Source organism: Heterocephalus glaber, unplaced genomic scaffold (genome assembly GCF_053883595.1).
Source record: "Heterocephalus glaber isolate CG9 unplaced genomic scaffold, H.glaber_assembly_v1.0 deba00000122, whole genome shotgun sequence".
Classification (NCBI taxonomy): Eukaryota; Metazoa; Chordata; class Mammalia; order Rodentia; family Bathyergidae; genus Heterocephalus; species Heterocephalus glaber.
Genome location: NW_028258138.1, coordinates 10738181 through 10755336, shown reverse-complemented (window position 1 = coordinate 10755336; position 17156 = coordinate 10738181). Strand labels below are relative to the sequence as shown.

Below are 17156 nucleotides of genomic sequence, written 5' to 3'. Positions count from 1 at the left end.
ATTGGAGTACTTATGTTTGTTTTCTCAGTACTTTTTTTTTTAAGTTTAAAAGTGTAATTAAACCTATATTTTGTGAAAAAACAAAAAACAAGAAATGTGTCACCAAAATTGGCACTGAGAGAAAGAAAATCACAAATCAGCTCTCCAATTGAGTGTATCCTACCTATTCTAGACCTTAAAAGTTGATTACGTATGCTCCAGAGTTCACTAGTTAGGGAGATAATGTGAGTGCAGAAGACTCAAGCTATGGCCTCCTTCATTTCTGTAAGTACTATACTAGGTAATCTCAGACAAGTGCTTATAAATCTAAACATAAATTTCAGATTGTTCTCTGCTTCTTAGAAAAAACCAAAAACTAGAAAATAGATTCCTTAGTGTCCTGTGTGATTTTCCTCAAATCTTTGACATTTTCTCCCTAGAACAGTATTTTTCATTTACCCATTATCTTTCAATTTTTTCCAACTTTCAATCTAATTAACATGGATCATTCAACTCTCACTTCAATTCTATGTAAGTAATAGCTCCATATTATGAAGAAGCTACTACACATGAGAAAAGGTATTGAATGTGATGTATAGCACACATAAACCATTTAAAAGGAAATTATCTCCCTTCATTGTATAATGGTTACCTGTAATCTGTCCCAGAAATCTGGCTCTGTCTGGATCAAAAGTCATCTGGGAGGAAGGCATTAGTCATTTAGATCCCCAATGTCAATCATCAACTTAGAATTGTGTGGCAAAAACAGTCAAAGTCATTTATATGGCTCACAGCTGAGTCAGCTCAGCCCTGAGAGCCATATTACTACCTCTTTATGCCTCTCCAAATGTTCATTCCACACAAAGAACGAGGTTTTCTCAGGGATCCAAAGTGTGTAGCAAAGCACTGCTCTAAGAATAATATTAGGGCCCTGTTCACTTGAATTACCCACAGTGGTTATTTAACATGCAGATTTCTGGACATGGACGACCTGGTAAGACTATCTAGGGACAGGACCAAGAATCTGCATTTTAAATGAGTATCCCAGATAACTGTGATATACACTTCCATTTAGGAATGCTGACACAGGGAACAAAAAGATGATGAAGCCATGGGAAACCCACCAGGAAATTCCTATTGAGAGCACTCAAGAATATAGAAAGCAATGGGAAAATGGAATTAAAATATGTGATCAAAAAAAAAAAATTTGGTTAAAGAATATCAGCCAAACTTTTTTAAAAAGAGGTCTTATTAATTTTAGTTTTCCATAATCCGAATCATATGGAAAGAAATATAAATTCAATTTCTATGGTTTACCAGAACTTTAAAGAATTTTAGATATCTCAAATGACTTTTTAAAGCCCAATATGTAGGGCTGGGGATTTAGCTCAGTGGCACCACCCCTGCCATACAAGCGCAAGGTCTTGAGTTCGATCCCTGGTACCAGGGGAAAAAAACCCAATATGTAAAGCAAACCAGAAACATTTAAAAATAAAATACAAAAAACTTTTGCTTTGAAGCTCAAAACTCCCCTAATCTTAGGTTTGTCAATGTTATATTAACATAGCTCCCCTCTCCCCAAACTCTCTGGTCCCTAAACTCTAAATCTTTTATTGTTCTCAAACACAGCATCTGTATGAGTACTATGAACAGGATGAAATGGGGGGGGGGGGGGTGTCAAGACCAAACAGTAGTCTTAAGATAAAATACTGGTAATGTATTTTCTACAGTCTAAAGGGAAAAGAAAAAATATGCCCAAAGAGTAAGACTGATAGAATATTAGTGTATGTTTTTGAGCTCTTTCAGGAGGCCATATTTTCTTAAACACAATTCAAGTACACGCTACTATAATTTTTACATCTACCTAACACCAGAACAAGGAAGCATGTTTAAAAAAAAAAAAGTTCTGAGATCTCTAATTTCCAATTAGGCTGCACTAAGTAAACAAGGTTGTTTAATGAAAAATAAAAACCTTCAAGATGGACTGACTTGAATGGCTTGAAAACTCCGAAGATTCATCTTTAATATCATCTTGTCGTCTTTGGACAAGGCGGGAAGCTCGCTGTTTGTACAGCTGATGTATTGCTGATTCAAGTTCATTAATCAGTGGCACCTGTAAAAATACAACACACTCCGTAACACCAAACTCCTCAGCTGCTTACTCATTTGAGGGTTCCACACTATTTCCGGATTTCTGAAAAAGTACCCTCTCTATGGACAAAATAATCAAGAATCCCCAACAGACATGAAAAGTAATTCAGTTTTGTAATGTTTAGGACACATCCTTTCTTCTTTAAATCCATGTATTAAAACTATAAGGTCCAGTGCCTAGCTTTTGGAGTAAAAGTTTGGTTAATAAATGTAACACTACAATATTAATAGATCAAGTAAAGAAATGTCAAAAAGTCTCATGCTTTATCTTTAGAGAATATCTGAGTATTTAGAAGTCTTTTTATGTCCATTTTTAATTTTCCAGCACCATGATTTGCATCACAAATTTTGCAGGTTAAAGTAAACTACCACTGTGTAATGCCAAGAAAAACCCCAAAAACCAAAAAAACAAAAAAAAAAACCCACCATGGTTCTTCTATGAGTAGGTAAGAACAAGTCTAACCACCGAATTTTGGACATTTAAATTTTTCTGCTACTCATGTTTTCCAAATATCTTACATAGTCAATTATATTATTCTCCATATTTATCATACATTTTCTATGTAAACCAAATGATTAATAGGGTAAATAAAATTTCTAGCTATCTAACCCATCTAAAACCAATGCATCTCAAAACTTAGAAAGTTCTTTTCTTCCCATTAGTTTAAATTTTTTTCTGTATTTTGTAATAAAAACCTTCACATAAACTGTCAGCTTACAAAGTCAATAATTTTTTTCAGGCTAATACTCTTAGCTGTAACACTTATGTTATTCATATAGAATACAAAAGCTTACAGAACCAGAGACCTAAATTAAAAAACAACAACAAAACCCAGAAAGCTTTCTGCTTATAAATACCTTATATTACAACCAAATGCTATGACACTTTCACAAAACACTAACGGCCACTACACATACCTGAGGAAACCAAAAATTCTAGTTTCCTGATGGCTAGTGCAAATGGAAAACACATTATTTAGAGTTTGGGAACACTGGCACCAAGTGTTATAGCAGCTTCCTGCACTGAACAGACTGCAAATGGAAAATACAAAAAAGGCAGGCGGAATATAAAGAAGTCTGTAATAATAGCAGTTTTATATACTTGTATGATTCCAATGCAGAAGCATCAAATGTTCACAGAAAGGTCAAACTGATGGAATCATTTTGTTCTTTAATATGCCACACCATGGGCAACAATGTCCCCAAATCTGCAATGATTAGTTGTCATTGACAGCCGAGTCCAGAGATTCTACTGTTAAAATGTACTGTCATCTGACATTTTTAAAGCAATTATTGCCAGATCATTATGACTTATACTTCTTTACCTATTGCCCACCCCCCATCCCCTTTTTAACCAAGACTATAAGACAGATGTACCTAAGATTCATTCATTTAGTCCTGGGCATTAATACTCCTCTACTGAAAGCTATACACCTGAGCTGGCCGCTTAGAGACTGAATTATCCAATTTACAGTTAAGACTCTGATCATGTAATTTTTCTCTTTCAGGTACTTGAAATGTCTTTTAACAAAACCTAGAGGGGAAAAAAAAAATCTAAGAATTAAAGCCTTACAACTAATTTTCAGCTCTTATTCAGATTTCTTAACAATGCTGATTTATCTCAAGAGTCTGCACCATAACGATTTCTTTCTTTTCCTTTTTTTGGTACTGGGGATGCAACTCAGGACCTTAAGCTTGCGAGGCAGGCAGGGGCACCACTAAGCTAAATCCCCAGGATCCATGACAATTTCTTTACCTTCCCTAAACTCAAAACCACCACTATCATTATCATTACTTTAGGACCAAATTTAAGGTTAAGAACACAAGGGTGAGTATAGGCACACAAAATAATACAAAGTTAAAATGATTTGCAAATAATTTGAAATCTAAATTAAAAAATCACTCGAACTTTCATTCAGAGGAAAAAAATGAATGTTTATCCTTTGTGGCTACTCTTTGAAAGAATACTGCTACACTACAGTAACTAAACTGAATTGTCAAATATATTCAGTGGTCCCTAGTTTTTTAAAATTATTTAATCCCTGAATATTTTCAAGATGATAATTTATGATATTATCAACTCAGTGGCACATTTTTAATAAACTGAATGTATATGAAGATGGTTTTGCATAAAAAGGGTATATCTACCCTTTTTAATTAAAACATAGCCACTGTATAATACATAAGGCTTAAGATCTGCTCCAGAAATATCCAAGTGACTCTGCATAGCGATATTAGCACAATCTGAAATAGGCTTCTTTAGGAACCACGTAATCTAGGAGAGATGAGGTACACTAATAATTCAATAACTCAAGAATAGTTGTTCTGGGCTGGGGATTTAGCTCAGTGGTTCTACTGCCTGCCTCGCAAGTGCAAGGACCCGAGTTCAATCCCCAGTACAAAAAAAAAAACAACAGTTGTTTTATTTTTTTTCATTAAGCAAGGTATGATCTAGCTAATTATTATTATTTTTTTTGCATTAATTGTATTTGTACTTAGGAATGTCTTAGTTTAAACAAGTTCTAAAGCAAAAGCTAAGAAACTTCCAGAGGCATCTTCCCAGGGACAAATCTCATTCACAATAGTTAAAGCCTGGATCCTTTCTCCAGCCAGCTGACACATAGATCCTACTTTCATTCCAGTCTTGACTCAAGCTCCTGCTCAGAGGAACACAGTCCAGCTCACACTTTTTCCCCACCCCAAGCAACTGCAACTGACCTGCCAAAGGAATATCACAGCTCAGACTGCAATCGTTCTGCAGACACTGGGTGATACCAAGCAACCATGATCAAGATTATAGAGAGGACATGGTGAATGCTGTCATCCTGGACCTGACCACAGGCTGAAGGGAACTACTGAGACATATGTGCCAGTGTTCTTTCTGTAGTCTTTGGTTTTATGGTATCAAAGCAATCAATGATCAAAAGACAAAATACTCACTGAACTATTCTGTATGCTTACAGGTTCTACGCAAACCCTAGCCAATAAGAGGAAATGTCCCTTTCAACCCAATGTTTAGTGACAAGGTATGTAAGGACCATTATTTTAATTGTTTTAAAAGATAAGGAACTAAAGTACATTAATTTTTCTAAGTCAGTGCATCAAACTGTTTGCTCATTCATTCATTTGTTCATTTATTTTTTGTTTTCAGACGGTCTCACTATGTAGTTCCCGCTGGCCTTAAACTCACTATGTAGCCCAGGCTGGCTGTGAACTTGCTGTGACCCACCTGTCTCAGCCTCCCCAGTGCTAGGATTACAGGAGTGTGCCACACACTCAGCCTAACAGTATATTTATTTTTAAAAAGAAAACTCAACTTGGAGTTTACTTAACGAAGTACTTGTATACAGCTAATTTTAAAAATATAAACAACAAATGGTACAACATAATGCCAAAAATCTTTTCGGCTATAATATTGAAAAAACAAATTTAGAGGGGGGATGGTGGCACATGCCTGTAATCCCAGCAGTCTGGAAGAATGAGGCAGGGGCCTTCCAAGTTCCATCCCAGTGTAGCGGCTTAGTGAGAACCTGCCTCAAAATAACAGAAAAAGGATTGGGGATGTAACTAAGTCGCAAGGCCTTGGGTTTAATCCCTAGCACTGAGAAACAAATACCCAACTTAGAAGGAATGAGACCTTAAATTATGCCCAATACTTTCTCAAATGAAGTATAGGTTTATTTAGATGAAAACTATCAATAGCAATGGTAAGCAACTGCCAAGGGTAAAAAATAAAAATATGAACCATTAGAAGTAACTTTAGACTACAGCCATAAACCTGAAAATTCTATCAGATAAGTCCCCTGTATTTTATCAATTTAGCTCAGGCCAAAAACCTTCTCTTGAATCTCCATTTTTTTTTTGCGGTCTTATTTAAATATCTCTGAGGTATTCTTTTTTCTTGTGTGTAACAAAGACACTACACTGACCCCCAGAGACAACACCACTAATGAAAAGAAAAAAATGAAACAAGACGTTTTATCACTTCTAAGGTTGAATTCAGCAGGTATTTTCTGAGATTCATAGAATGTTCTACACAAGGTGTCTAGACCTCCCTAGTTTTGCCTTATTCAAAGAGATTAATATTTTTTCATTCTTACCTTTTCACTGAAACACTCAAGCAAGTCTTGGACATACCCTCGCATTTCTTGCAAAAATTTATACCGTTCACCAATACCCCCAGAAGACCCTTCTAATCTTTCAATAGCCCTGGTAGAGTCCACTCGGCTTTGCAGATGTTTCTCATGCTGCTGTCGATTTGTTCTGTGCAATTCTTTCATGGAGTCCAACCTTAAGAACACAAAAGGATAAATATAACATATTTACATCCAAAAGTCTATGCTGTCAGGACTCTTGCAATATTATTATAAAGCATTTAGTTCCATTACTAGGACATAAAAATACTTGGAATGGAATCTTTTCATCTGTACTGCTTTTTCTCAACGAAAGTAGCAGTTTATAGACTTCTTATAAAGTTATTTGGTCGGCTAACCAAAATTTCATTGCTTTGTTTTCCCCCCCAAATCTTGACTACACTTTTTCAGAGTCCAAAGAGGTGAAAACTCAGAACTGTCTTCAACAAGATCATGGAGTGGCATTTTTATAACTTTTCGAGGCTTCCACAGAAGTAATCCAAGAAGGTAGCAGAACAAAGTGTGAAGTCATCTTCTGTTTAGCTTTGAAGACGGGCCTGCGAATCTTCTTTGACGATACTCTGCATGTGCTACCCCAGACTATAAGTTGCCTGAGGAACAGAAAGCTAGAGGACAGTCTTTAAGAAGTTGATCTGCCCTACCTGTCTTTAAGCTGTTTCTTTACCAAATCAATAGTAACGGGAGTCATCTCATTACTGGGAGTTTTGAAAGGGACTGTATTATCTGTTTTTTGAGATTTGGCATCTGATGATCCATAGGCTGTGTAACTATACGGAATGCCATAGGATGAACCATAAGGCATTGTCTGGTAAGTGTTCTGGTAATACATATTCACTTCAGCAGGCTGGCTTGCTTGAACCTAAAAAAGAAATGGAATAGTATATGAAAACTAATAGTTATACTTTTAAAAATTAGATGCCTTTATGGTTAAAAAGCAAAACATCCCCAATTTCTCTAATAACAATTAAAATAAACAACTGCAGAATATTTCAAAGAAATAGGATTAGATGAATGTCTTATGTTTTGATGGAATCAATGAATTTATTTTCAAAAAGACAGATAATCAGAAAGGTTCAGAGTCTGAAGGAACATTAAAAATAATTCAGGGCCACTATTTTATCAATGCTAGAGGATAACTGACTTATTCAAGGTCGAAGGATAAAGGAGAGATTAGAATCTGAGCTTCGTGGCATCTAGACCAAGATTTTTCCTACTCTGTTTTCTTAACACCACCCAAATGTGTGCAAATTCTGCCTCAAAACATTAACAAAAAGTATCCATTTGTGGCTGGCGTTGTAGCTTGGTGGTACAGAGCCTGCCTGGCAAGCACGAGGTCCTGAGTTTGATCCCTGGTACCACAAAAAAAAAAGTTTCCACTTATACAACTTTACCCACTGTACTATTTAAGTTCATAAAGCAAAGCTTATAAGTATCTGGGGAAGTATCTTTCATGGATCTGAGTAAATTTTTGCATTTCTGAGAAACTCATGTTTTTCAAAATAGTTTCTAAAGTCAAGAAAAATAAAGTATTCAGGAAAGAAATATTTTATCTAAAGTAGTGATTCTCAAACTTTCATACATATCAGAGTTCCTGACTCAAATTCACTTGTCGGGGATTTAGCTCAGTGGTTCCAGCACCTGTCTTGCAAGCGAAAAGTCCCAAGTTCGATCCCCAGTAACCCCCACCCCCAAAAAAGCCTATTGTATACATAACCTCATGTGATTTTCTTGATTATGCTACTTGAACAAATTGACAAAGTAGACTATGTTTTCACTAGCAAAACAGATAAAAGGGCTTTTATTATGTTTTTTAATTTCTGAAGTTTAATTCTTCTTACCTGAGGGATATTAATTCCTTTTCTTATCTGCTCCTGTTCCCATCGGCTGAGTTCTTCATCTTGTTCTCCAGTTACCAGAGCATCATCGTCACTCCCCTCAATACCTGCAACCATGACATGAAGGAAACCAAACACCCAAATCCACGAGGGAAGAGACGATGTCCTCTTTTCACAAGAATTGTGCACAGTTACTAACTTAATCTTACTAAACTGTCTATCATAATCTCCTCTCATTTGATACTCCTGTCTGTTTTAATCAGAGCATTCCTTGACACTAAAGGCAGTATTCAGTGCACTGGTTAAAATCTTAAAATAATTTTCTTACTATCTGTAACCTTGGTGTCAATTTAACAAAGGGAAGAACTAAACCCACTGTCTCTTAGGAACGTTGAGAAAATTATACAAATTTATGCACATAAAGTACATAGCACAGCAACTATAACACAGAAGTGCTGTGCTTTATATCTAGACATCCCCCAAAGCCTCATGGGCTCCTGGATGAGGCTTTTGGAAGGTAACTGAACCGTGCTGGGGATATAAATGACTTGCTGCCCGGGAGGCAGGGTCTGGTCAGAAGAGGCCAGTCACTGGGCGCAAGTCCTAGAAGGGTGTGTCTCCCTCTCAGGCTTGTCCCTTGGCCCTCTGCTTCCTGGCCTCCATGAAGTGAGCAGTTTTCCTCTGTCAGTACCTTCCACTATGCCCTCCTGCCTTGGAGGTGGCCAACTATGGACTGAAAATGGGAACCAAAATAAACTTCTCCTCTTTTAAGTTGTGGGTATCAGATATTGTGTCCCAGCTCTGAGAAAGTAACTAAGACAAGAAGTGTGTGGTAAATGTTAGTTCTTATAACCATGCTACAGTTTTCAAAATAACCCAATAAGACACTTCTACCCAAGCACACACAGACTTCTGGCAAAATAGTTAAATAAGTATAAATACTTTGTATCTGATCATAATGTAAGATCATGTTTAATAGCAATGGAATGGGTTTACTATCCAATTAAATCAAGTTACCTATTTCCTCAGCAATTTTTTGTCTTTGTGACTTTTCTTTCACAGAAAAAACGATACGGCGTTTCTCATCATCATCTTCATCATCACTGGCATCATTCTCATCTTCTCTAACAAGGCGGCCTTTACCAGGCTCATTATCATGAGGAGTGAAATCTCCCAATTCCCGAGCCATTTGACGCTTTTTCCTTGCAGCATGTATAAAAGCTGCGTCTGGAATTTCTCCTGGAAATTAATGATAAGAATTATAAAATGTAACAGCACTAGGGGTACAGGAAGAGTAAAATAAGCCAGGATAGCTGTGATACACTAATTTGAATCATAGGGGCTATCCCCACACACACACTTCCCAAACTGCCTGCAATCTAATTGATTTATTTTTAATTTAGTTTAAATGTAACTAAGTCACTAAAGAAACTAAAAGGCAAATGGGAAAGTGTGGAATGAGGGAGAACCACCAAAGTAGTTTTGTCTGTATTTTTGTTCATCTTAAGAAATAAAAGTAATGAAACCATATTACTAAATGGAAAATTGATAAACATAATTTTTAATGGCCTGCAATATGCCTTGACATAATCAATTACACAAATTAATTGACTTTTACAGTAAGAATGTGTCTTGCTACTAGTCTAATAGTTATTTTATCACCTAAGTATACTATAATTTACTAAGCTTTTCCCCATCCTGGATGATATTTTTCTAAATTTTGCTTTTTGCAAAAAATGTTGCAATAAAAAATCATTTTCTTTTCTTGGGATACATTTTTAGATGTGGAATTACAGGGCCAAGAGTAAGAACAGTTTGCAATCTATTCATATTCCAAATAGCTTCCCATAAGGACTATAGCAATTACATTGCCACTATGGAAATACAAATAACATTTATCACAACTTCCCTAGATCAGAATAGGCATTTTTAAAAATTTTATAAATATAGTGGGGCATGGCGGCACATGCCTATAGTCTCAGCACTCAGGAGGCCGAGGTAGATCATTGTGAGTTCAAGGCCAGCCTGGGCTACAAAGTGAGTTTAAGGCTAGCCAGAACTACACAGTGAGACCATTTCAAAACAGAACAAAAAAGTTTATAAATATTAATAGGAGTTAAATGCCATAATTTAAATTTGCCTCCAATGCACTTATTTATTCCAAGCCGATTGGCTAAATTTAGATCTTAAGATTTGCAAACTATTTCCCACAGAAAATTAAAAAGTATGGAACATAAAACTAACAGAAATTAGTTCTGCTTCTTGTAGCATTCTGAAAAGATTTAAAGTATTAAAGTATTACTTTATTTTTAAAAAAGCCTTTAGGACTACTTATCCCTTCATTTAAAGCCCATTTGGTTTAATAATAATACTGCCTGTCTGTGAATAAACCTGAGAAGAGTGGAAAACTTCTAGTTCTCTCATTTCAACCTTAGCTTCAGATGTAATACTAAGAATCACCATTTGGCCAATTGCTTCCTCAATAAGCATCTTTAGAGATGACCATTCTTGAGAATTTAGTTTAGTCCTAGCACTACCTGCAAGTACATACCCGGACGGAGAACGTTTAAAGACGATAAAGCGTTGGAGAACGCGCCTGCACCCTTCAGTTTGTCCTCCTCCTTCTCACTCTCCATGTCCATCTCATCTTCGCCGTGCTCAATGATAACTCCATCTTCTTGATTTGTGTCCTTAACATGCCCTGTTTTATCCAGAGATTGTTCATCTAATTTTTGAAGAGATATCAAAATACATTTATAATAAAATTCATAAATTAAGGAAGCACTTTTTATTCGGTTATGGACTTAATCTAGTAAAGCTTGAATTATTTAAATTATTTATTAAGAAACTTAAAACTCATGATTTATGAATAAAAATAGCGCAAAAGATGTAATGTGGTAAAAACAGAGGACATAGGAAGGCATTTGAGATTTTAATTTTATAAAAATTTTTAACAATTTATCAAAATTAACTATCCTCCTCTAAACTCTCATGGCTAATTCCTATTTCTTTTAAGCACTATTTCATTTTACAAGTCAGTATTTCACTAGACTCTACACCTATTCAAGGCAGCTTTCTCTTAGAACATGAATCTTTTCCAGTGCACGTTAGTCACTTTGTAAACTGTCACTTATTAGGAAGGTGAATGCCCAACAGTGACATTCACAGTGCAAACCCGAGCCCACATGACAGAAGCAGAGAACTTAGTTCTCTTTCTGGGAATCTGGAATGGGGACAGAAAGAAGACAGCGAATACACAGCACTAAGAATGACCACACATAATCCAGAGGGAAGCTGTGCAGTGTGGGGAGAGAGGAGGCTCTCTAATTCTCAGTTCCAGCCCTTCCTCAGGCCTGCTTCAAAACTGGTGACCTGCAGATGGAGTCCAGCAGATACCATTACATCTTTGTAATAAACTGTCACTGCTCTATATTACTACTTAAAACCAACTAATCCTACACCTCCTGTTCCAGACAAAAATCAAGCAAATCAACATATATTTACCCAATGCACTGAATCTGCTAATGCTTACAATAGGCACAATGAATATAATAAAAGAGTAAAGCAAAAGTTTATTCTAAACAGGAAAGATGTTCTGTTCCCCTAGATCAGTGGCGGCAAATCTAAGGCACACATGCCACAGCCAGCTGTTTCTTATCACTGAAAGCTCTAAAAGGTTTGCATCACTGCCGTAGATGTTCTCCTCCTGAAACTGCTTCAAAAGTTCTCCCTTCTTCTCAAACCATACTGTATTCTCCCAGGTAACAGTCTCAAAGATAATATCCCTCTCCCCCTTTTAACTTTACCAAGAACATTAAGGTCATTATGTTTTAGGTTCTTTAGTATTTTTTTTAATTTAATACCATCTGTCATTAGCCACACACCGAACCCCCCACACCAGTGTATTCTGAAGTTATGAGAATGAAACACTTTATCAAGTGTAGATTAGATGGAATTAGAAAGTACCTATTTCTTTCTGCTCTAAATTGATGGTCTAAAAACAGAACCATAAAAGTTCTAGATCAGATATGCTCAGGTAATGAAAGACTTTTGTAGATTTTTAAATGTTCAGTATTTTTGCTAAATTCATAGGTCTTTGTGATGAAGCAAACACAAGGGCATGTGTAAGGCCCTGGGTTCAATTTCCAGTAAAACACACACACACACGCACAACAGATCCCTCTAGCTACTGTTTACTGTCTTCTACTTCCTTGCCAACTTGAATGCCTCAATCCTAACAAATGGCCTTTAATTTTTTCAATTCTAAGCTGAACAGCTAACCCAACCGCATAGCCACAGGTAATGCAGATAGCATCGCTGAGTAATTTAGCAAAAGGTATTCCCCTCCTTGTGGGCTCAAAATCTGGCTAGAGACCACTCCCATGTGTCAGTTGCCTTTCTCCAGAGAAAAACCTAGCAACCCCTGCCAACCCTCTTTGTCGGTTCTCACTTTTCTGACCTTTCTTTTCCTGTTCTACTTCATTTAATGGTCAGTCATCTTCTTGAAGTCCCCCTCCCTTTTCTTCTTTGGCCTTTCTGATTCTTTTATCTCTTTGGTAAATCTTCCCCACAACATGCAAGCTTATTAGAGGGCTACAGTCTTTGGTCAGCACTGATTTTCTCTTTACACTGCTCCCTCATCAATTTCATTCACTTTTAATTATAGCTTCAATAAGAACCATACCTAAATTGACATCTCCCAACGTTCATTGCCCATTTCTACTCAAATTCAAGTTAGAGTAACTCATTGTTTGGGGACTATCATAAAAATGGTTTTTGAGTCAATATCACTCTTGTTCTGAAGTGAACTCATCTTTACCAATCTAAGGACTAAAGGTAAAAGGAGCTCTGGATTGTGCGGATTAACAAGAGCTTCCAGGAATATCATTACAATACCGACAATCTGTAACACAACAGAGGCTCCACCTTTTGGGGGCAATGAGTTATCTGGTAAATAAAACATCAGAATTATGTGGGGGCGGGAGGCAGAAAGAGGTCACAGAAGATGCTCTCATAAACTGCATACTCACTTCAATTTCTAAAGTCAACAGTAAACAGCGAACTCGGCAACAGGCCCATAAGCCCAATTCCCACTGGCCATGACCTTTCTTGTCCTCTTTCATTGTACACAGTTGGTCCTCAAGAGTTCTGGGGAAAATGAGGCACATACACTTTCCTAAACTACAAAATAATCAGCCTCACTAAAAATACTCCTATTCCCACTTGCCTTCCCTATTTCAATGAAGAATACATAATTATTCTTACCTTGGCACAAAAGCTCAACTTTGTTTCATTTACATTTAACAGCAAAAGCATCAAGTTCATCAAGTTTATCTTTTCTTTTTCATTTCTCCTCCCACACTCACACCAAGTGTTTAATTCATCCACAATTTTCCAGAGTCAAGAAAAGCCCCAGTCTTACTCCACTAGATCTTTTTAAACCCATTATTAACAGACTGAAGCTGGCCCTTGAGTTTAAATTGCTTTGGGCCTCCAATCTCTCCCCATGCCAATCCATGCTGCAGGTTAAGGTTTCAAAAGACATTTATCATGTCACCATCTCGGAAAGGCACTGAACATAGCAAACTAAACCCCTTACTGCATACTTAACGTCCTTCACACTCTGTCGACAATGTAAGCCTCTCACTTGCTCCTTCACAAATCATCCATCTACTTTGGGCTGTCAGTGCACTTGCTCCTTCCCAGAACAGCTCTGGTCATTTTAATCCTTGATGACATCCCCATCATACTTTCGCTCTTCTATTTTCTGGAATTTTAATCATCAAAGATCCAGCTTTCGTGCCCTGCTTTTCTGTGAAACAGTCCCCCCCCCCTAAAAAAAAAGGTGGAGTTATCCTTTCAGCCACACATTGGACATTTCGCTGAACACTGGGTCCTGTCACACATTTGTTATGTTGTCTCCAGCCCTAGAGAGTAAATTGGAATATATCAGCACACTCATTTTAAGCCTGTAGGTGAGAAACAAGAAAATAGTAATTCTACCTTCAATTCTATAAAAATAAAGATTTCTGTAATACATCTGCATGAGAATAACTTAGACTACAGAATATTATAATGAATTTACTTTCCTAAAGACAAAATAACTGCTTAAAAATATTAAACTTAAGAGCTGAGAGTGTAGTTCAGTGACAAGCGCAGGCCCAGCAGTTGCAAGGTCCTGGCTTCCATTCCAGCCACCCACCCCACCCCCAACGAAAAAAATCCCAACCCACTGGGGTTTTGAGAATACACGAGAAATATCTAGGACTCTTCTTCATCCATGTATCAGATAAGACTACTGACTGAAGGTATTATGAAGATTTACCTTCTGGCACTTCTAAAGGTGGAAATATCACCAAAGAAATTAAAAAGCTGTCTCTATAAAATATCGAAACAGGAATCTGGACAACTCTCCTTCAAACAGGAATAAATGTACTCACTGCAACAGAAACATTCCAGTAACAATCTACCGTGTTTAAAAATACACTGTATATATTTACAAAGCAACTGTGTGAGAGTTAAGTAACAGAACTGTCTTTGTACACAAAGTGGATCCTGGATAATGACAGGGTCAAGAGAATGAATTCACAATGTATCCTATGAATCACTGTGAGAAAGAGCAGTCATTTCAAAAGAGTCCTATTGGATTGGTACTTACTGTCGGCTGATGAGTTGAGTTCGTTCTTAATCTTTGATTTTTCAAGATCTTCTTTATATTCTTTCTTGAGCAACTTTACTATCTTTTTGCTATAACTTGATTTCTTCACTTTGAAAACTTCTTCATTTTCTTTAAAAAAATTAAATGAAGTCTGTAGCAACCATTTTCAGAAAGTATTTTACCTTCTTTTTCACATAATCTTTCATGCTATTCAAATTCTTCCAAATATATACTCATACACCAACATCACTACATAATTTGAAGTTATCTCAATTTATCATAGACTAAAAAACTGAAGTCGACTTCAAAAATTAATCGGCAGTAGTGAGATTTTGAATTTTTCAAACTTCAGACTTTTCCTACCATTTTCCTTCAATTGTCTACTTTAGGAGGGAAAAAAATCAAAATTAAGGAATCTGAAACAATACTTCCTAAGTCAAAAGGTGCTGTCAAGTCCGAGTAACTCTACATCCATCACAAGCTGACATACTTACAGGAAATCACTTTGCAAAAATAAGCTTCAATGATATATCCATTCTCTTTGCCTTGAATTTTTCAAGCCAAGCACAAAATGCTTTATTACACAGACCGAGCAATCGTCAAGGACAACTGGCCTGTACAGCTCTCAAAATAAAAAATAACTACAAAAATCAACGACATACTGCCTATCTTAGAGACAGGAAAGCATCTTGAAGTAAGACCAAGAATTCCAAATTTCATTTCTAACATGAAATTGAGTTAAACACACTCAACTGTTCAGGAATTAAACAGATTTATGGCTCATTTACGATCAGAAATCTAAATCCACTATAGCCAGACCTCTCATACGCAAGTGGAGAAAATCCCTTGCTTTATTATCACACCGTCTCTCTTCACTGTTCCAATATCCAATGCGAAAGCGGACTTATGGTACTAATTACGTCTATGGGGAAATGGGAGGCTCGGGGGTTGCAAAGGACTGGCCCAAGGTCACTCGGAACCAGAGCTGGAACTCTGGATTTCTATTACCAGACCTAATTTTCCTCTTCATAAAGCCGACCTCCTCGGTAAATGGACGGAGCGGCCAAAGAGGCGCGGTCACAGTGGCCGGCAGGGGGCCCGGAGAGCGTGCCAAGAGCTGTAAATCGAGGGGCTCAAAGCAAGTTCTCTCCGAAACACACCCAGCAGAAAGAGGCAGGGAGGGGGCAATGAACTGCCACTTTACAAAAGAAACTCAAAATGACTGATCGGAGCTTCAGCTCTTGGGAGTAGGAAGTGCACGGGAGGACGGGGAGGAAGAGGCGGTTAAGAAAACACTGGTGGCAGCGCGGGAATGTGTCCCCCGGCCCGAGCAGAAGGCCGGAGGCGGGGAAAGATTGGCCGGCGGCCGGGAGGGAAGGGGTTCGGATGCAGGGTGCCGGTGCTGGGAGTGGGTGTCCGGGACTCCGTGCGGCGCGGAGGGTGCCGAGATGCGGTGGTTACCTTCCTCCTCGTCCTGGAAGCTCAGCAGGCTGGCCCTAGGAACCTCTTTGTTCTCACGAGGCCTCTTGCGCGGCTTCAGCCCGTTGCCGGGCTCCGCGCCGCCGGGAAAGCCGCCCCCGGCTTCGGCCCCCGGGCCTGGGGCCAGCACGGAGGGCGGCGGCGGCCCCGGGCCCAGCAGCGACTCCTCCCCGGGGGGCCTGTCGCCGCCGCCAGGGCCCGGCTCTTCGCCAGTGGTCGGCGGCGGCAGCAACGGCGGCGGCTCCTGATCCTCGTCGCGCTCCCGCTCCTCCTCCTCCGAGTCGTTCCGCTTGCGCACGTTCACCCGCCGGGCTTTTCGGAACATCCCCGCGGCCCGCACGGCCAACGCAACACCAGTTCCCACACGGCGGACGAGGCAGTGCCGAGCTTGCGACGGCGCAGGCGCGTTCTCGGAAGCCTCACTCAGGTCGGATCTCCCCTCTCGCTACTGCGCACGAGAGACCGCGCGTGCGCTTGGGCTCGCTCTCGACGCTCTGCCGGTACTTGGAGAAAGAGCGCCCAGTGCCCCTGTATGTGTCTCTGTGTGTGTGTGTGTGTGTGTGTGTGTGTGTGTGTGTGTGTGTGTGTGTGTCCGCCGGTACTTGGAGAAAGAGCGCCCAGTGCCCCTGTGTGTGTGTGTGTGTGTGTGTGTGTGTGTCTGTGTAAAAGACCATCGATTTTTTTTCCACCGCCCCCTATCGTCGTGGAGAACTAATGGCATGGAACGCTCGGACTCCAGTGCTGTTGGACAGGTCACAAAGAGGATCATAGAGATAGGAGGAAAGAGTACCCTCTATCGACGCCTCCACGAGGTTGCTGCAGTGCGCCTTCCGCACTTACGCGAAGCGGTCACGTGAAAACCTCCCGCCAAGCGCTGAGTGGGGCGAAGGAAGGCGGGAG

The 17156-nt window shown here is 38.8% G+C and overlaps 1 protein-coding gene across 1 annotated transcript in view; it reads right to left on the bottom strand.

Annotated features, from left to right (window-relative positions):
• The window catches only part of Paxbp1 (PAX3 and PAX7 binding protein 1), a 31185-nt gene extending 14279 nt beyond the window's left edge, over window positions 1-16906 (bottom strand). The window contains exons 1-8 of the mRNA XM_004842291.3: window positions 16239-16906; window positions 14778-14906; window positions 10671-10844; window positions 9137-9358; window positions 8123-8226; window positions 6926-7143; window positions 6231-6420; window positions 1969-2092 (exon numbers count right to left, since the gene is read on the bottom strand). Of these exons, the coding sequence (XP_004842348.1) occupies window positions 1969-2092; window positions 6231-6420; window positions 6926-7143; window positions 8123-8226; window positions 9137-9358; window positions 10671-10844; window positions 14778-14906; window positions 16239-16581 (1504 nt within the window). The 5' untranslated portion in view covers window positions 16582-16906. The remainder of the gene's footprint in view (window positions 1-1968; window positions 2093-6230; window positions 6421-6925; window positions 7144-8122; window positions 8227-9136; window positions 9359-10670; window positions 10845-14777; window positions 14907-16238) is intronic.
• Between the last annotated feature and the right edge of the window lie 250 nt (window positions 16907-17156).